Source organism: Gossypium hirsutum, chromosome D08 (genome assembly GCF_007990345.1).
Source record: "Gossypium hirsutum isolate 1008001.06 chromosome D08, Gossypium_hirsutum_v2.1, whole genome shotgun sequence".
Classification (NCBI taxonomy): domain Eukaryota; kingdom Viridiplantae; phylum Streptophyta; class Magnoliopsida; order Malvales; family Malvaceae; genus Gossypium; species Gossypium hirsutum.
The window spans coordinates 59,049,542-59,071,905 of record NC_053444.1 but is presented as its reverse complement, the minus strand read 5'-3'; the positions used below and the strand labels follow the sequence as shown (position 1 = coordinate 59,071,905).

Genomic DNA, 22,364 nt, shown 5'->3' with positions numbered 1-22,364 from the left:
TATTTTTTAATCTATTTTTTGACAGCCGTTAAAAAAAATCTAATGACCAATCACAAAGCGCAATGCGGCGATTTTATCTAAAATAATAAATAGTTTCTTTCATTAAACATATATACTAATTAAAAAATATGAAACAAAAATAAATATAAAAAAATTCGGAAAATATATATAATCTAGAAAAAATATAAATTATAAAAAATTATAAAAATAAAATTTGCAAAAAAATACGATAATTGAAAAGAAATTAGTTGAAATTAATAATATTATTACAAAAAATATAAACAAAATGTAAAAGTTATTTAGAAAAGTTTAAAAATAAATTTTTTTATAAAATTCTAAAAAGGTATTTAAATTTCAAGTTTTTTTTTGCAAATACTTGAAATTTAAATATATTTTTAATTTTTATAAAAAATTTCAATTTTTATATATTATTTTGAATTTTTAAAATTTAAAATTATATAATTTAGAATTTTATAAAAAAATATTTTTTAAAATTTTTATATATTAATATGAATTTTTACAATTTTTATCAGTATAATATATATAATATTAAAAAAGGACACATGGTGTATATTTTTATATTTTTATCAATAAAATTTAATATATTTTTAAAAAAAATTTAATTTCCATGTGGTATTTTTTCATTTGTCAAAATAAGTCACATGGTACTTTTCCATTGGCCAAAGTGGCTTAATAGATTTTTGTTAAACGCCGTTGCAAAATCGACCAAAAATAGAGGGAATTGATACTTTAGATACCAAACTAGAAAAAGAAAGGTTTCAGTACCAAAGTGAAAAATTAAATATACTTTAAGGATTAAACCATAAATTATGTCTATATAATTTAACGGACAAAATGTAACACCCCTAACCCATGTCTGTCGCCGGATTGGGGTTACGAGGCATTACCGAACAAAAGCTTATTTCTAATTTTAGTTAACAAATGATAAAACCAAAAACGAATCATACACTATGCTTTTATATATATATTTATGAATACAACATAATTAAAATATAACAATTCAAATAACCAAATTTGCATGCTTAATATTTAATTTAATTACATAGACTAACCATTCAAATAAATTAAAAGTGTACATTTTACCAATTTAAATAAATTAAAATACACTATGCTTATTCGAACATATAATGATATTCACCAAGACATTTACATATATCAACGTTGTTAAAAAAAATTTCATGCTATATTCGAATATAACCTTACCACTACCAAGAAACATTATATATTCATTAAGATTATACAACACCAAATCAAATTTCATAGTCACCAACACTTTCGAATTAAACCTGTATCAAATATAATCTATTTGTTAAACATGAATTTAACCCATGACTGAATATGCATAAACTAAAACGTCATTTTAATTAAATTTAACGAAAGCTTCAAGACCAGACATAGCTAAAAAAAATGAATAAGTCATGATTAAACAAACCGAATGCAAGCATAGAGAAAAATAGGCCATTTCCACTTGGCTACCTATATACACATGATTCAAAACTAACCTAAATTATTAATAAACTCATACACATACAATTTAATAACATTTGATCCATAATCCATGTACATTCGAATACGTACAGCTCTTATAATCAAAACACAAGTCCAAATCCATTTGCATCACCTTTAATTACCTATCACAAGCTCCTACCACAACCGAATATACATAGCTTACAATATCAATTTAAATTATTTTAATCAAGGCTTAAGGACTAAATATAATTTATTACCTATTTGTCCTAACCAAACCTATTTAAAACCAAAACCAATTCACACCATACAAGTATGTCATACTTATTACTACCTATTCTCGCATACATTATGCTTAGCATCAACCATTATATCAAGACACACATTCGACCCGTAGTCCATCCCATAACTAAGTTAATCCATCACTCTATGCATACCATTATACATATACTAAACAATTAACCGAATAAAATATATATTTAAGTTATAACCATCACACTTACTTATCTATCATAGACCTATACCAAAATTAAATATGCATACATATAACTTCATTTTAATGACCATTACAACTATGTGCATAAACACTAAACTTGATCAAAAGAACATAAGCCATTTTTGCATGGCTTTTAATTACATTGCAAGCACTTGATCCAAAATCAACATTCCAACTATGCTATACATGCCATATATTCAAAATCAACTTAGTAAAGTACCGAAAGAAACTGTCGATAGTGTGATAAGTCTTGCTGATGATCTCCGAGCTCGTAACCACTTCCAAAATCTATAAAACGAAGAATAAATATACACACAGTAAGCTTTCGCAGCTTAGTAAGTCATAAGCAAACATTATTCATATTAACATTAATTTCAAACCAATTTGCCAAGCCAACTAAATCAACTATAACTGAGCATTTAACTTTAATAAATTAGATGCCTAAATACTCATATACATGTTTATTCATCATTTCATAAGTTACAACTATAATAATAAGCCAAATCTTCTTATATCGCAATTACTTCAATAAGCCAAGTCACTTGGTAATACAAACATACTTACCTAAATTTCATAGCATGGTATAAATACATACCTGAAACTTTTATTTAGTTTTCACATTCGGTCTCACACCTAACATTGCCCGTTGAACTGTTCGGAATTAAAAAGGATACGCGGATAGTCTGAAAGCTCGTACAATGCCAACGTCCTAGGCGTGGTCTTACATGTAATCTCAGATTGATGTCGCTGTCCCAGACAGGGTCTTACAAGTAAAAACAAATTGATGCCAATGTCCCAGACTTGGTCTTACACGAAAACACATATCAGAAATCCTATGTGATGACATAAGTATCCTATCTATTCTTAGGGTTCGTATAGGACTTTCAGACATTGATTATCGATCGAATCAAACTCGAAACAAAATCCCTATCTCAATAATCACATTTGACCAAAGTATAAAACAAATCAAATAATTCAATTTATCACATATCATTTATATATTCTTGAATTTAACAACATTTAAATACTTATCGACTTACCTCGAATTTCGTCTGTTTCGACAGACGAAATTGACTAATCGACTACTTTCGACTTCATTCGATCTAATTCCGTTTTCTTCAGTTCTCGATCTAAACATATTCAAATTTAACCCTTTTATTCACTAAGTCATTCAATTTAATCCAAAAACACATAAATAGGAAAATTACCATATTGCCCCTAATATTTTACACTTTTTATAATTTAGTCCCTATTGCATAAAACACAAAATACACAAAATATCACAACAACATAGTTAGGCCGAATCTTCCTTGTATTCATAAAAGTCTATGCATTTCATTTATTTTGCATTTTAGTCCCTAAAAATTTATTTTTTCAATTTAGCCCTAATTACTCAAATTCACCAAAAATTCAAAGACAAAACATGTTAATCTAACACATATATTTCATATTTCATCAACTAACATCATGAAACTCAAACATTCATCAATGGAACATTTCAAAATCATCAACAATTCACAAAATTAAGACATGGCTTTTGAAGTATTCAAAAGCAGCGATCTCAAAAACATAAAGATTATAAAAAACCTAGCTAGAACTCACCTTGAATCAAGCTTAACAATGGTTGAACCCTAGCTTTGTTTCTTTATTTTCTTTTCTTTTGTTTCGTGAAGAATATGAAGTAAAAAAAAATGGTAATGGCTTTCTTTTAATGTTTATTATAACATATTAATATATTATACTTATTATAACATTTATATATTATATTAATAATATAAGGAAATTATATATTATACCTAATGTCGTCCACTAACTTGTAAAATGGCTTAATTTCCACTTAAAACCTCCAATTTATAAAGACAATAACAATTGAGCACTTTCATATTTAACCCCCAAATTTTCATTTTACGCGATTAAGCCATTTTCTCAAATTAAGCACACAAACAATAAAATTAATTCACGAAAATTTCACACATGCAAATTCACACATAATTAACATAGAAAATGATATTAAAATATTTTTTGACTCAAATTTGTGGCCTCGAAATGACTATTCCGATTAGGGTCAAAATCGGGATGTTACAACTCTCCTCCCTTTAGGGATTTTTGTCCCCGAAAATCTTACCGGTGAATAGGTTTGGGTAATGCTCTTTCATTGCGTCCTCTGGCTCCCATGTTGCTTCCTCAACTCCGTGTTTATGCCACAGTACTTTAACTAACATAATTTTCTTATTTCGTAATTCTTTAACCTCATGAGCCAGAATGCAAATCGGTTCTTCTTCATAAGACATGTTAGATTTAATCTCAATCTCTGCCGGACTAATCACATGTGAAGGATCAGATCGGTATCTATGGAGCATCGAAACATGGAATCCATTGTGAATCTTTTCTAGTTCAGGTGGCTACAGTAATCTATAAGCAACTGTCCCGATACGCTCTATAATCTCATAAGGTCCGATGAATCTCGGACTCAATTTGCCTTTAAGACCGAATTTGAGTATTTTCTTCCATGGTCATACTTTCAGAAAGAATTTATCTCCAATCTGAAATTCTATATCTTTTCTTTTCAAGTCTGCGTATGATTTCTGATGATCTGATGTTGTTTTCAGACTATCCTGAATCACTTTCACTTTCTATTCAGTTTCTCTAATCAAATCGACCCCGTGTATCTAATTTTCACTGAGCTCCGTCCAATACAATGGTGTATGACATTTACGATCGTACAAAGCCTCGTAAGGTGCCATTTTGATGCTAGACTGAAAGCTATTATTATATGCAAATTCAATCAAAGGCAAGTATCGTTCCCTCGTACCTTCAAACTCGAGAATGCAACATCTCAACATATCCTCAAGTACCTGAATGATTCGTTCAGATTGACCATCTGTTTGCGGATGGAAAGCTGTGCCAAAGTGTAGTTTCATACCTAAAGCATCTTGCAATTTCTTCCAAAACCACGATATAAACCTCGGATCTCTATTCGAAATGATAGAAATAGGTACCCCGTGCAATCTCACAATATGAGAAATATATAATTCAGCAAGTTTATCAAGTGAATAATCAGTACGGACCGGAATAAAACGAGCCGATTTTGTCAATCTATCAACAATAACCCAGATTGCATCTCTCTTGTTCGGTGTCAACGGTAAACCGGATACAAAATTCATTGTGACTCGGTCACATTTCCATTCAGGTATCATGATCGGCTGAAGTAATCTAGAAGGTACTTGATGCTCAGATTTTACTTGCTGACAGACTAAACATTTCGAAACAAAGTCAGAAATGTCTCGTTTCATACCATGCCACCAGTAAAGTTGTTTCGGATCATTATACATTTTTGTACTACCCGGATGAGTAGATAATCGACTATTATGAGCTTCATTCAATATCATCTGAATTAACTCTGAATTTTTTGGAACACATAATCGGTTTCTGAATCTCAAACAATCCTCAGCATCAACTAGAAACTCTAAATCAACATTCAAGTCACACTGATCCCGTTTTGCAATTAAATCATCATCGGCTTTCTGAGCTTCACAAATCTGTTAAACAAATAACGGTCTTACTTTTAATTCAGCTATTATTGAACCATCATTAGACATAGTCATATGCGCCTTCATTGCTCGCAAAGCAAACAATGATTTTTGACTTAAAGCATCAACAACAACATTAGCCTTTCCCGGATGATAGTCAATTACAAGCTCATAGTCTTTTAACAACTCTAACCATCGACATTGTCTCAAGTTCAGATCTTTTTGAGTCATCAAATATTTCAGGCTTTTGTGATCAGAATAAACATGGCATCTCTCTCCGAATAGATAGTGGCACCATATCTTCAATGCAAACACAATAGCTGCCAATTCCAGATCATGTGTCGGATAGTTCTTTTCGTGCGGCTTTATCTGTCTCGAGGCGTAAGATATGACTTTGCCTTCCTGCATCAAAACACAACCCAAATCACTCAAAGATGTATCACTATAAATGACAAATTCTTTACTTGATTCTGGCTGAACTAACACTAGAGGTTCAGTCAAAAGAGCTTTCAACTGATCAAAACTTTTCCAGCACTTTTTTGACCACTCGAACTTAACATCTTTCTATAATAGCTTCGTCATCGAGGTTGCAATCATAGAGAATCCTTTCACAATCTGTCTATATTAACCAGCGAGCCCCAAAATGCTTCGAACTTCAGAGACATTCCTTGGAGGTTTCCAATCCAATATAGTTGAAATTTTGCTCGGATCAACTCGAATACCTGATGCTGATACAACATGGCCCAAAAAGCTGACTTCACGTAACCAGAACTCACATTTACTAAACTTTACATATAACTGTTTATCTCGTAAAGTCTGCAACACAAGTCTCAAATGTTCGGTATGCTTGATTTCATCACGAGAGTAGATCAAAATGTCATCTATGAATACTAGCACAAATCGATCCAGATACTGTCTGAAGATTCGATTCATCAAATCCATGAAAACAGCAGGTGCATTAGTAAGTCCAAAAGGCATAACCAAAAACTCATGTTTGTACCTCGTTCGGAAAGCAGTCGTTGGCATATCAGAGTCTTTAACCCGCAACTGATAGTAACCCGATCTCAAATCTGTCTTCGAAAACACTGAAGCCCCTTTTAGCTGATCGAAAAAGTCGTCAATACGTGGCAATGGATATTTATTCTTTATAGTCACCTTATTGAGCTGTCTGTAGTCGACACACATTCTCATAGTTCCATATTTCTTTTTCATAAACAAAACTGGTGCGCCCAAGGGAGAGAAACTCGGTCGTGCGAAACCTCTATCTGTTAACTCTTGCAATTGAGCTTTCAATTATTTTAATTCTGTTGGTTCCATTCTGTACGGAGCTATCGAAATCGGAGTCGTCCCTGGCACTAACTCAATCCCAAACTCTTCCTCTCGTATCGGCGGCAAACTCGACAATTCTTCAGGAAACACATTCGGATATTCACACACAACTGGTACTGATTTAATCTTTCTTTCAATTACTTTAGAGTCGAGCACATAAGCAAGGTAAGCTTCACAACCCTTTCTCAAATATTTCTGAGCTAACATCAAGGATATCACTGCCGGTAACCCATTTAGATCATTAGATTCAATCCGAATAATCTCATCATTCTAACATCGCAAATCAATAGTATTTCTTTTACAGTTAACCACAGCATCATATAAAGTCAACCAGTTCATAACCAGAATTATGTCAAACTCGTTAAATGGCAACAACATCAAATCAGTCAGAAAATACGAATCTCGAATCATCAACGGACAATTCTTACACACTTTGTCAACCAAAACACACCGGCCCAGGAGGTTTGATACTCTAATCACAAACTTAGTAGACTCAGTAGGCAAAGTCTTACTGGATACTAAAGTCTCACACACATATGAATGAGTCTAACCAGGATCAATTAATGCAATAACATTAGTATCATAGAGAGTGAAAGTACCAGTAATAACATCTGGGGATAAGGTCTCCTCGCGTGCGCGAATAGCATAGGCTTGGCAGGTGAGCGAGCCTCAGATCTAACAGCTGTATCTTTGGTACCCCTCTGACTGCCACTCATATTACCCATGTTTCAAGGTGGTCTACCTCTAGCTGCAGTGTTACTCGATCTCATATTCTGTACCGGATTTTGATCTGCTAACTTTGGGCACTCACGAATGAAATGATCCCTCGATCCACGTTTAAAACAGGCTCGATCATGTAATCTGCAACTACCGGAATGTCGTTTACCACAATATTCACACTTAGGTTGATTTGATCTGACATTACCCACACTAGCTATTGAGGTAGCTCTCGAGCTCACAGGTAGTCTATCCCGATCCCATCGTGAATACCCCGCAGTAGCCTTTGAACGGCTAAGATCATCTCGGAACTTCTTTGATGTCGACTGGAATGACTTACTGAATGGTCTTTTACGTGAATCTCTAACTTCAGAGTCAGCTTTTCTTTTCTCTTTCCCGAGCTCTTCGGCTTTGCAAGCTCGTTCAATACGTACCACAAACTCTTTTATCTTAAGTATGACAACTAACAGTTTAATATCTTTGTTCAGCCCTTCTTCAAATCTTTTACACATAATAGCTTCGGTCGAAACACACTCTTTGGCATACCGATTGAGTCTCACAAATTTCCACTCATATTCTATCATTGTCATCCGACCCTGTTTTAATTCAAGAAATTTATTGTGTTTCTGATCAATGAATCTCTAGCTGATGTATTTCTTACGGAACTCAGTCTGAAAGAATTTCCAGGTCACTCGCTCTTTCGGAACCACCGATACTAGTGTATTCCACCAGTGATATGCAGTGTTCCGTAGCAAAGATATGTCACATTTTAAGCACTCATCAGGGGTGCAAGATAACTCATCAAACACTCGAATAGTACTATCGAGCCAGAATTTAGCTCACTCAGCAACATCATTATCAGTAGCTCTGAACTCTTTAGTCCTGTGTTTTCTAATTTTATCAACAAGAGGCTTAAGCAATCTCAACGAATCACTCACTTGAGGTATAATAAGTATCGAAGATGGATTAGGTGGGGGTGGAGGTTGTTGTGCAGCCGGATTAGTCCAGATATATTAAGTAAACCAGTCGTTCATCATTTGGTAAAAGGCTTGTTTAGCCTCTCCCTCCTGGTTACTCGAGGTCAGTCTAGAATCTACCGGCTTTGTCCCTTGCGAAGGAGCAGGCGCTATACTCTCAACATCAACGGCTACGGCTCGATCGGGATCAATTACTATACAAAAACACATTTTTAGATGTCAGAAGTCATCACACTATTGCAGTATAAAATATGGCATGTATAGCTAGACTCACACGCGCTACTTAATCCTAAAATCGACTAAATCGTGGCTCTGATACCAATCAAATGTAATACCCCTAACCCGTGTCCGTCGCCAGATGGGGTTACGAGGCATTACCGAACAAAAACTTATTTCTAATTTTAGTTAACAAATGATAAAACCAAAAATGAATCATGCACTATGCTTATATATATTTATTAGTACAACATAATTAAAATATAACAATTCAAATAACCAAATTTGCATGCTTAATATTTAACTTAAGTACATAGACTAACCATTCAAATAAATTAAAAGTGTACATTTTACCAATTTAAATAAATTAAAATACACTATGCTTATTCGAATATATAATGATATTCACCAAGACATTTACATATATCAATGTTGTTAAATATTTTTCATGCTATATTCGAATATAACCTTACCACTACCAAGAAACATTATATATTCATTAAGATAATATAACACCAAATCAAATTTCATAGTCACCAACACTTCCGAATTAAACCTGTTTCAAATATAATCTATTTGTAAATACAATATTTCCTTATACCTATTTATCATATCTCAAAATCTTAATCAACATATACATAAATTAATCAAACATATATACAACTTGAATAACAAACTATGTTCTTAAACTATAAAACATAATGCCTAACATGAATTTAACCCATGACCGAATATGCATAAACTAAAATGTTATTTTAATCAAATTTAACAAAAGCTTCAAGACCAGACATAGCTAAAAAAAATGAATAAGTCATGATTAAACAAACCGAATGCAAGCATAAAGAAAAATAGGCCATTTCCACTTGGCTACCTATATACACATAATTCAAAACTAATCTAAATTATTAATAAGCTCACACACATACAATTTAATAACATTTGATCCATAATCCATGTACATTCGAATATGTACAACTTTCATAATCAAAACACAAGTCCAAATCCATTTGCATCACCTTTAATTACCTATCACAAGCTCCTACCACAACCGAATATACATAGCTTACAATATCAATTCAAATTATTTTAATCAAGGCTTAAGGACTAAATATAATTTATTACCTATTTGTCCCAACCAAACCTATTTAAAACCAAAACCAATTCACACCATACAAGTATGTCATACTTATTATTACCTATTCTCACATACATTATGCTTAGCATCAACCATTATATCAAGACACACATTCGACCCTTAGTCCATCCCATAACTAAGTTAATCCATCACTCTATGCATACCATTATACATATACTAAACAGTTAACTGAATATAATATATATTTAAGTTATAATCATCACACTTACTTACCTATCATAGACCTATACCAAAATTAAATATGCATACATATAACTTCATTTTAATGACCATTACAACTATGTGCATAAACACTAAACTTGATCAAAAGAACATAAGCCATTTTTGCATGGCTTTTAATTACATTGCAAGCACTTGATCCAAAATCAACATTCCAACTATGCTATACATGCCATATATTCAAAATCAACTTAGTAAAGTACCGAAAGAAACTGTCGATAGTGTGATAAGTCTTGCTGATGATCCCCGAGCTCGTAACCACTTCCAAAATCTATAAAACGAAGAATAAATATACACACAGTAAGCTTTCGCAGCTTAGTAAGTCATAAGCAAACATTATTCATATTAACATTAATTTCAAACCAATTTGCCAAGCCAACTAAATCAACTATAACTGAGCATTTAACTTTAATAAATTAGATGCCTAAATACTCATATACATGTTTATTCATCATTTCATAAGTTACAACTATAATAATAAGCCAAATCTTCTTATATCATAATTACTTCAATAAGCCAAGTCACTTGGTAATACAAACATACTTACCTAAATTTCATAGCATGGTATAAATACATACCTGAAACTTGTATTTCGTTTTCACATTCGGTCTCACACCTAACATTGCTAGTTGAATCGTTCGGAATTAAAAAGGATACTCGGATAGTCAGAAAGCTCGTACAATGCCAATGTCCCAGACGTGGTCTTAATATCAGATTGATGTTGTTGTCCCAGACAGGGTCTTACACGTAAAAACAAATCGATGCCAATGTCTCAGACTTGGTCTTGCATGAAAACACATATCAGAAATCCTATGTGATGACATAAGTATCCTATCTATTCCTAGGGTTCGTATGGGACTTTTAGACATTGATTATTGATCGAATCGAACTCAAAACAAAATCTCTATCTCAATAATCACATTCGGCCAAAGCATAAAACAAATCAAATAATTCAATTTATAACATAGCATTTATATATTCTTGAATTTAACAACATTTAAATGCTTATCGACTTACCTTAGTTTTCGACGGATAAAATTGACTAATCGACTACTTACGACTTCCCTCGATCTAATTCTGTTTTCTTCGGTTCTCAATCTAAACATATTCAAATTTAACCTTTTTATTCACTAATTCATTCAATTTAATCCAAAAACACATAAATGGGAAAATTACCTTTTTACCCCTAATATTTTACACTTTTTACAATTTAGTCCATATTGCATAAAACACAAAATACACAAAATCTCACAACAATATAGCTAGGCCGAATCTTCCTTGTATTCATACAAGTGTATGCATTTCATTTATTTCGCATTTTAGTCCCTCAAAAATTTATTTTCTCAATTTAGCCCTAATTACTCAAATTCACCAAAAATTCAAAGACGAAGCATGTTAATCTAACACATATATTTCATATTTCATCAACTAACATCATGAAACTCAAACATTAATTAATGGCACATTTCAAAATCATCAACAATTCACGAAATTAAGACATGGGTTTTGAAGTATTCAAAAGCAACGATCTCAAAAACATAAAGATTATCAAAAACCGAGCTAGAACTCACCTTGAATCAAGCTTAACAATGGTCGAACCCTAGCTTTGTTTCTTTATTTTCTTTTGTTTTGTTTCGTGAAGAATATGAAGTAAAAAAAATAATGGTAATGGCTTTCTTTTAATGTTTATTATAACATATTAATATATTATACTTATTATAACATTTATATATTATATTAATAATATAAGAAAACTATATATTATACCTAATGCCGTCCACTAACTTGGAAAATGGCTTAATTACCACATAAAACCTCCAATTTATAAAGACAATAACAGTTGAGCACTTTCATATTTAACCCTCAAATTTTTATTTTACACGATTAAGCCATTTTCTCAAATTAAGCACACAAACAATAAAATTAATTCAAGAAAATTTCACACATGCAAATTCACACATAATTAACATAGAAAATGATATTAAAATATTTTTTTGACTCAGATTTGTGGTCCCAAAACCACTATTCTGATTAGGGTCAAAATCGGGTTGTTACACAGTAGATGTGTAGCAACAAGCCTGCCTCTCTAGTCTCTATTCTAATAAATTTGTTTTATCATTGTTAGATTTGGTCTGTCAAACCATTAATTCTGAATACTTCCTTAAATCCAATATCAATTAGTACCCCTGGGGTAAGTTTAATTTCTGTTGTGCAGGATCCATTGCATGGCAAGCATAGAGCATAGTTTTAAACTCACGGGAGATTTCCTTTTAAAGATTGGCCTATGTTGATCAGAAATAGAACATGAAATATTTAGAAAGATATGTTTTTAAAACGCACTGGTATTTTTATTTTAAAGCTATTCGATGATTACAACTGAAAATTGTTTTCCCTTATATAGGGAAAATCTTTCTCCCTCCTCTGGAGGAGTTTTCAGGACTTATCCTAAGACTATGATAATGAGGAATCTCATTTACATAATAAACAAACTTACTTTTATGACTCATATAACAAACAAACTTACTTTTTTGACTCATACTTTCACATAACAAACAAACTTACTTTTATGACTCAGATTTACATAACAAACAAACTTACTTTTATGACTCATACAAAATAGTGATACATCTAATCACATCTAATTACTTTCATAGTCTGTAATAGTCTGTACTAACATCAGAAGTGTGGTTCAATTCTTCTATCATCTTTGCTTTTTCTTCTTTAGCTCTGTAGCACTTTATCTCCATCTGTTCAATCTTTTGTTCAAGACTATCATATGAGTTGTCAAGATTGTCTTCTACTTCCATAGGCGATGTCTTTTATAAAGTTGTTCTGGGCTATAAAGAAGGATATCATCTATATAAATCATGGTTTGATCCATAATAGGCTGAAAGATCTTTATCATGAACTTCTGAAATAGTGATGGAACAGTTTTAATCCCAAAAGGCATTACTGTCCATTGAAAATGTTTATTTGGGATGCAGAAACCCGTCTTAGGCCTGTCTTTTGGATCTATGTCCAGTTGTCACATTTAAAAATAATTTTAAGTAAATAATTATTTTTAGTGTCAATTATTTATTAGTATAAATAAAAATAAAAGAATAATTTAGTGGACTTTTTTTTATAAAAAATGATGTATCTTTATTTGATAAGTTTATTGAAATGAAATTGTGGCTATTCTTTTTCATTTGTGTCACTAAAAAAATTAAATTAATTGAAAAATAATTTGTTTTGAAAAAAATTAATTTTTATATGCATGTTTGATAATTCAAAATAAAAAAAATCTGATAGAATTTTTCTATAAAAAATATGAAAAATAATAAATAGATAAGAGCTACTTATCACTTAATGAAGAATATTTTCAATTTAATTTAATTTAATTTATTTATTTTAATATTATATTATCCTATAAAAAATTTACATCTAAAATTTGATTTTTGCATAGAAGAGAATGACATGTTTTAAAATTTAAGGAAAAAATGTAGAATTTTAATTTTTTATAATTTAAAATCTATTTTTATCAAACTATATAATTATATTTCATAATTAATTTTAAGTAATAGATCAAAGAATTTTATAATTTAAATTCAATACTTAATTTTTCAACATTTATTTTTTCAGCACTTAAATTTTCAATTTATCAAACAACACCTAAGTCAAAAGCACTAAATTTAGCTAATTTTTAAGTATAAATAGATGCTCGTAATTGTTTATATAGAATTGGAATGATAAGTGTTAAAAGTAACATATTTTAGCCTCATTCTTAATACATTTTTAGTAGATTACGTGGTGTTAATTGTGAATTATATACTCTTAATCCCTTAAATTCATAATTTAAAGGTTAATAGAGCACCTGGGAGCAATAGGAGCAAAAAACGAGTGAGAATCAAAACATTGGAGCAGTTTGGAAGCTACACATGGGCAATAGAGTTTCACACGGCCATGTGAGCCACATGGGCGTGTGGATTTCGGGAACCATGTGCACTAACAGTTGACAGTTGCTATTTTTAGGTTTTTTTAGCACTTTAAGAAGGTATAAATAAGGAAATGCTAGAGGGAGACAACAGTAGTCTGAGTTTAGCACGAAAATTACTCGAATAGCACCATTGAAGTCAATTTCCAAGCAATTCTCCATCAAGATTCAAGAGTCCAAGTTGATTTCTAATGGAGTTATCATGACTTTCTTTTATTTTTTTGTTATATTGTATTTTTTGTGTTTCTTCTTGCAAGTATGAACTAATTTTCTAAATACCTAGAAGAGATGAACCCTGGGAGGAGCCTATTGTTTGATTTCTAGTTTTTTGCAATGAAACCTTAGTCTTTGTTTTCAATTATGAATGCTTAATTGTACATGGGTTGATAATTCTAGAGTATTAATCCATGTTTTGATGTGCATAAGTTTGAGGTTGAATAAACACTTCTTGTGATTAGATATTGAATACTTGAATGGAGTTGTATGCAATTCTAGAAATAAGACAACATAAATCTATTTAGAGTCAAATCTAATAGGGGGCCTATAGAGCGAATTAATGTGTTAATAGGGGTTTTAATTAGAAAGAAATTTCAATTAATCAACTTAGAGTTAGTTACTTTTATACTCGAAAAGAGATATTAGCATAAATTAGAGATTTCTATGGATCAAAGAAACTAAGAAAAAATTTTGCATAAATTAGATTGAGAATTATAGATGAAGTTTAGGCAGATTCCTACCTAGGTATTGTTGTGTCACTTGGTTGATATTTGATTGTTTTTTGTGTTTTATTTCTTTGACGCATTCGTTAGTTAATTTTAGTTTTAATCAGATCCTTTAAATTATTAAGTTAAATAATAGAAAAGCGATAATTACTAGTAATTGTAGTCTTTAAGGGAACAATATTTGTGCTCACCATAGCTATACTATTAATTGATAGGTACACTTGCCTTAGTCGATTTTTAGTTAGTTTAATAGGCATCATTGAATTTAGTGTATTATTTATTTGTGGCATCTTCTCCATATTTATTCTAATTAATTAATTTGTGTTAATTATTTAATTTACTTTTCATAATAAATAATTATTATTGAAAATTAGTTGCAACTTAAAAAATTAAAAATTAATTGGAATGTTTAGGTTAAAGGAAAAGAACCTTAGTAGTTGAACTCTCTAAAACCAGATTTTAGCCTTGTCGACGACAAGGCTAACCTTCGGGCTAGTTGCTGGTCATGGCCTCTTCAACAATATTCTTCGATTTTCCTTCTGTTTTTAATTCCAGCCAACTCAATTTTCTCTGAAAACTTTAGTAGTTCTTGTTTCAATCCACACTATCATGGTTGATTCCATATGGCAGAGGCAACGAATAGGATCGAATTCAAGTTGTTTGAGGGAAGAGAAAATCAAATTGAATAGAGAAAACCTTATTTCGAGAATAAGCAACTTGAAACATGAGAACAAACCTAGTGAGAAATAGGGTAATTTGATGGCAAGAAAAAACTAAGGAAAAAAAAAGAATCCAAGAACAATAAAGAAAGATTCAAGTGATTTGAAGTGAAAGAGGGTCTTGTCTTGAGTGTGAGACACAATCTTAAAGGAATAACTTAGGATCTTGAAACCTAAAATCAAGTGAGAAGATAAAGCATTAGAAAAAAAGAGATTATAATAAACATAATCAAGATTAATAAAGATATAGAGAAAATAGAAAAAGATTGGATGGAAGCTGATGAAAACGCAATATCCTATAAAACCCTTTGAAGAAGAATCTCCAACAACCTTTACAAATGGTTCTAATCAACCAATAAGCTTCACAAATGGTTCTAACCAACTCCTAATAAATTAGAGGGTGGAGAAAAAAACCAAGAAGAAAACAAATTCTAAAATAAATAAGAGAGATATCTTGCAAAAAAAAAAAACTCAAAAGAGTTGTATTGAATCAAATAATGAAGGTTGTACCTAATGACTAATGAACATGTCTTTATATAAGTTAACTAATTACATCAAAATAAAACTTCAAGTATAATAGAACTTTAATTAATCTAAACAAGAAATAGTTTTGACCGAACTAAATTTTCATGTTGACTAAGAAATATAAACTTCAAAACAACTTAAATATTTTGAAATATCCTAAAATTCGAAATAAATAAATAAATAAAATATAAAACCTAATAAATACAATACTAGGCTCATATATAATCAAAATTAAGCCTAAAAATCGATCTCAATATGATTTAAACTCAAATTAAAGCCCTAAATTCGTAATTTCCCGTAATAATCTCATCCAGAAATTCTACTCGAGCAATCTTTACTAAAATGATCTTAACTTGAGCTCTCGGACTTGAAATTGGGTGATTCAAAGTTCATTTCGAAGCTAAGAGGTAGCTCTTTGATCGATATGCAAACATCTCAACCTAAAAATGCTTAGATCCGAACCAAAAATTTGTTGCAAATCGATTGGTCTTTTGAGCTTAAAAAAAATAACTTTGATGAATTTAAGTTAATAAAATTTACTCCATCCACACATTTATCACATCCAAGGTTGGGCTTCAATCTTTATGATCTTTGGGGCTTGTCAAATGGGCCTTGTAAAAGGCTAAGCCGGATATATTTTTGTATTTTTATTGTTTAGAGTTAATATTAATGATAGTATTTTCCTTTAAAAATTAAAACTTAAAAAAGTGAAAATGAAAGTAAAAAATTATATCAATCTATCTATAAGTGTAAATTTCAAACTAACCATTAGAAGGGAACAACATAAATACCCCTTAAATTTTTAAATTTAACAAAGTTATGCTATCTATATATGTAATTTTATTATTTATTTAAACATTAATTAATATTTAAAAATAGAACTACTTTAAAGAAAAAATATGAAATTTTAATTATTTCAAATTGATAAATCTTCTGTATTTAAGTATGTTAAAAATAAGGGTAAACTACAAAAATAGTCACTTTTGTTTGCCTCAGGTTACATTTTAGTCACTTATGTTTGAAATGTTACGTTTTAGTCACTTATGTTATTATTTTGTTACGAAGTGATCACTTTTTCGTTAAGTTCCGTTATCTCATTAACGGTAATCCTACATGGCAGTCCAACTAGATTTTAAGTGCCAACTTGAATTTCCTAATGGGAAGAGAATAGATTTTTAATTAAATAAATTTAATTAATTAAAAATTTTAAACTCTAAATCTTAATTAAAAAACCTTCATCTCCTCCCTTTTTTTAGTTTTCTTTTTCAGGTGACTAAGAAATCAGAATTTTTTATTCACCTACAAAAACAAAAGAGGATTCAATGGAGGGTCCAAGTATGTCTTCTTCACCGAAAAATTTATGTTCTAAAACTTAAAATCAAGTGGTTGTCGACAAATTTATGTAATAAGATGAACTGCAATGACTTCAGCATGTGAAAACCAAGCCAAAACTTGAAGAAGCAAAGGGTTGCCATTACACCATCTGGAGACTTTCCGAAGGAAAGTCCAGAGGCAATGGAACAGATCACCATGAGCATCAAGGTGAGTCTATAAACTCGTTTTCGGCCTAATTTATCACCGAGCCAACTAAAGAAAAGCTGTCCAGCTAAAGTTCTGCAAAAGGCCACACCATTAACAACAGCTGCAATATGAGGAGGCAAAGTTCCAGGCTTTTCAGAAAGTGCATCGAAGTAGTAAATACGACCGAGCAATTTTGTGATAAGAGAGATGCTAAAAAGGTCATAAGCGTCAGTGAAGAAACCCATTCCAGCAATCACAATTGCAGTGAAATGGTACCATTGTGTCTTTGCTACATGCAACGCATTAAGAACTCCAAGCTGGTTTTCGATTTCTGTCTTTTTTTACTTGAAACCAGATCAAGTAGGAAATTAACAAAACATAGGAATTCTGAGTTTTCTCTGAATAAACAATCCCATGTCAAATAAAAATGGAAAAATCCCCAAGTTGAACAAAAGTTGGTTCAACCATTGAAACAAACTGTTTTGGCTTTTCATTCTAGGATGTTAACTGGAACATCATTTTTCACATGCTGCAGTCATTGCAGTTCATCTTATTACATAAATTTGTCGACAACCACTTGATTTTAAGTCTTAGAACATAAATTTTTCGGTGAAGAAGACATACATGGACCCTCTATTGAATCCTCTTTTGTTTTTGTAGGTGAATAAAAAATTCTGATGATAATAGCTTTCTTAGTCAACTGAAAAAGAAAACTAAAAAAAGGGGGAAAGATGAATGATTTTTTAACTAAGATTTAGGGTTTAAAAATTTTAATTAATTAACTTTATTTAATTAAAAATCTATTCTCATCCCATTAGGAAATTCAAGTTGGCACTTAAAATCTAATTGGACTGCCACGTAGAATTATCGTAAGGAGATAACGGAACTTAACGGAAGAGTGATCACTTCGTAACAAAATAATAACATAAGTGACTAAAACGTAACATTTCAAACATAAGTGACTAAAATGTAACCTGAGGGAAACAAAAGTGACTATTTTTGTAGTTTACCCTAAAAATAAAACAAATAATTTAATAAATTCTAAATTTTTGGATTGATTTTTGTGATAACATTTAATAAAGTATGGTTTAAATTTATAAAATTAATAAAATATTAAATAAATAAATGATTTATTAAGAAATAAATAGGAAATTAAGATGGTTTATCGGATTGCCAAAAAAAACCCAATTATCTTTCATATTTAGGTTTTTCCTAGTTTCGAAAAGAAACAATATCAATGTTTAAGGGGGAAAAAGTGCTTCTTAAAATTATTTTATTTGTTTATTATTTATTGAAAATCGAATAAATATATTCACAATCTAACCAAGGTGGCACCTGCAGATGCAGATGATCTTCCCCATGAATGTCTGCACATTCTTCCCTAACTACATCTAATGCATTAAGGTGATGGGATGACATATTATTTGGTAGAAGAAGTGCAAAAAAATTAATTAATTTGGGTACGGATCAAGGCATTTCCTTTTTTGGTCCTTTAGAACTTGTTGTCATCTAGGAACCCATATCTATGAAAATCTAACCCTGACTCCCACTAACTAAGTTTTGAAACGAGATATATGAAGTAAAGACAAGTGACACATGACACTATATAATTGATAGGGCACAAAAGGAGACAGGGCGCAGAGGATTTCCGGTCGTCATCATCTTTATCATCATCATCTGAATAAGGCCGAATGAAAGCAGAGTCCATTTGCCAGATCTTAACGGAAGCAATAACACAGGTCTCAGTAGCATTGTTGAATAAAAACACTCTACTTGCTCCATCGATTGCTTCTGTTGGATAAATCCGAGATGTGATCACTGTTCTTCCACCTTGTGCAAAGCTTTCCACAATCGAATGATCCACCTGAGAAAAGAAAATGTTAATACATTTTCATGTTTATTGATTCTTATGTTAAAAGACATGAAGTTAAAACTTTACCAATACTCTGAGGGATAAGTTTTCGTCTTTGAGTACTGGAACGTAGCTCCCAAAAATTTGTTTATCAACATCGGGTGCTTTAGATGATCTGAAACAATAAAATATGGTGAGTGTCAGCTTATATATCCGATAAGAAAGAGCAGCTGAGCTTTACACGTACCGAGACAGATCGGTGCAGAAGAAGGTCTTGAGATCGCCATCTGAATCTTTGGCGATGTAGAAGTACACCGGAGTTTGCTCACTGAGGCTCTCATCTGCAAGCACCAAAATACCAAATGGTCCCAGTGCACCACTTTTGGCAGCTCCACCGCCGGTTTGGCAGCTGAATGTTATATTGGACCCGGTTGCTTTCTTCAAAGCTTCTTTATCCATCTCAAACTCGGCTATGATATCCAACTGTTACATTACCAAGGAATGGGATCTCCTTATCAACTAACAAGATCTTGGTATACAAATCAATCATTGTTAATGAAGGAATATGACAAACCTGTGAGCCTGGACCAACATCAAGAGGAACAACTGATCCTGCCTTGACTTCAACCTTTTCAAATTCGGTGCTGTTCAACCTTAAACTCTCTATTTCTTCCACTGGCCATTGAAGCAAATTAGTACCAGTATTATTGTCAAACAATATCGTCCTTGGTATGCTCTGTAAGTGAAAGTAGCACATTACAAACATGAAAAAACCTGGATTTTAATAAACGTTTTTATGGCCCATTTTGAAACAGAAAAGAGTTACCTGAAGCGATGCCCATCCTTTCTCCATATCCGCGGCTTCACTATCACCTTCCCCTATCCAACCCCACAAAACTCTTCTGTTTTTGTTCTGATCATAGAAAGTCTTGGAAGCATAAAATATTCCATAATCATACCTTATTCCGATGCCAACATCGATTTCAGGTAGATCAGGAATCCATGAACCATTCTTCTCATGATACGTCCCAAGAGCATAGTAATCATGCCTGTCATCATCCAGGCTTACCTTCACCACATGCTTAACTTCGGGTCCATTGATAGATGTGTCCAAGCCCTTCTCTTCTGTTTTAGAAACAGGGAAGAAATCCACACACTCCCACATGCCAGTGCCGGACACCGCATGAAGTTCCCCCTCTAACATCTCATAGTTTATGAAGTCCTTGGTATCATATACCAAAGATATGCCGGTTTTATCTCTCTTGGACCCTATGGTAATGCGCCATTTCCCTTCAGAGGTCAACCAGGCAGTGGTTGGATCACGGAAATCCTTTTTATAGATGCCTGGGGGTGGAACTAGAACCGGGTTCCCATGGTACTTGACCCAATCGATGAGAAAAGGGTCGGAGTGATTAGCAGGAAAAGCAAGGTTTTGAACCTGAACAGCCTCCGTGGTGGATCCTGTGTATAGCATCACAATTTTTCCATCAGGAAGGATGGTGGCAGAACCGGTCCAGACGCCATTTTTGTCGTACCATTGGTCAGCAACCATTGCCAATGGGAGGTGGAACCAATTAATTAAGTCTTTCGACACCGCATGGCCCCAAACAATGTCACCCCAAACAGCACCATTGGGATTGTACTGGTAGAAGAAATGATACCATCCATTATAGAACAGTGGACCTGTTACATATGTTTTGCCAGTATTGAAATCTTAGCAAAAATAAAATTTTGGTCCCCTCATTTTACAATTGTTCTGACTTTTTATATGGAAATGGAACTGATTGGCACGATATTACATTAAATCATACATTAGGTTATAAATATGCAGCATATGAGAATATTAGATATTTTAATAGAAAAAGTGGGATTCATCTTTTTTGAGAATATTTTTAAATCTGATTTTGACTAATCAGATAAAAAAGAGCCATTCCTTCTAACCTCAAATAACACAATCTATTTGAACAAAGAAATGTTTGATTTATAAACTGAACTAAGTTAAACCTAAAACCTGAGTTATGATGGTTTTGTTTTAATACAACAAAATCATATTAAATTAAGAAAATGAGGCCTTACCGTTTGGATCTGAAAACCAGATTCCGATGTCCGAGCAAAACATGTAAAAAGCACAAGCCATACCAAAAATTCAAGATATTAGATATCATCACAGGTAGAAAACTTAAAAATAAACTAATAACCCAGCTTTAATCATTGCAAATGAAAGATTAAGTGCAATATAGTATTTTTCAGAACAGTGAATCAAATAATACCATTCATCCAATTCTTTTCAGGTTGAAAATGAAAAGCAGTTCTTTGCCATTCCAACATGGTACTGTTCCATGGTTCCGGCAAGATATTCCAGGGGACGCCAGCCCTAACCCTGTTCGTTTTCTCTGATACTCCTTGAGTCGGGCCACGTGATACGCCGGCCCAAATCCCGCTCGTTTTCTCCGAAACTCCTTGAGCCGGGCCACGTGATACAGGACGTAAAGGATGAGTTCTCTTAGAGGTTGACGTAGCCAATGAGCCATGTATACGAGCATTATCAGACCAATAGTTTCCTATCAACAATGCCGCGAACAAGCCGATCGCCAACAACCCACAAAAGATTGTAAGATAAACTTTGATGGGTTTCAGGATATTTACACGAGAGCCTGTTAGATAAGACCCATCGGAGTTGGATGCTGGAAGCAATGGTTTAGTATCCACCATTGTTGGTAAATTTTGGATAAAGAAAACGGGAGGGAAGGGAGTGAGTGGTATGTTAAAAGTGTTCCCTGTTGCTATATATGGGAAGTGCTTCGGTGGGCAAATAAGGCGGGTGGTTTACCTGATCGAATGGGACCATGAATGGTAAAGAAGAAAGATAGAAAACTTGCCCAATAATTTCATCTGATTAATCGGAAACCAGGCAAGCGTAACTG

At 32.2% G+C, this 22,364-nt stretch overlaps 2 protein-coding genes across 2 annotated transcripts; both read right to left on the bottom strand.

Annotated features, from left to right (window-relative positions):
• Positions 1 to 17,362: 17,362 nt before the first annotated feature.
• On the bottom strand, positions 17,363 to 17,833 carry LOC107931282 (probable inorganic phosphate transporter 1-5). Its single transcript, XM_016863131.1, has 2 exons — positions 17,484 to 17,833; positions 17,363 to 17,366 (listed from the first exon to the last, which is right to left on the bottom strand). Exons 1-2 carry the CDS (start codon positions 17,831 to 17,833, stop codon positions 17,363 to 17,365), a joined length of 354 nt encoding a protein of 117 aa, XP_016718620.1.
• A 1,014-nt stretch (positions 17,834 to 18,847) lies between these two features.
• On the bottom strand, positions 18,848 to 22,274 carry LOC107931280 (acid beta-fructofuranosidase 2, vacuolar). The gene is made up of 7 exons (XM_016863128.2): positions 21,711 to 22,274; positions 21,517 to 21,525; positions 20,267 to 21,123; positions 20,015 to 20,176; positions 19,688 to 19,923; positions 19,528 to 19,615; positions 18,848 to 19,452 (listed from the first exon to the last, which is right to left on the bottom strand). Exons 1-7 carry the CDS (start codon positions 22,150 to 22,152, stop codon positions 19,138 to 19,140), a joined length of 2,109 nt encoding a protein of 702 aa, XP_016718617.1. The 5' UTR covers positions 22,153 to 22,274; the 3' UTR covers positions 18,848 to 19,137.
• Between the last annotated feature and the right edge of the window lie 90 nt (positions 22,275 to 22,364).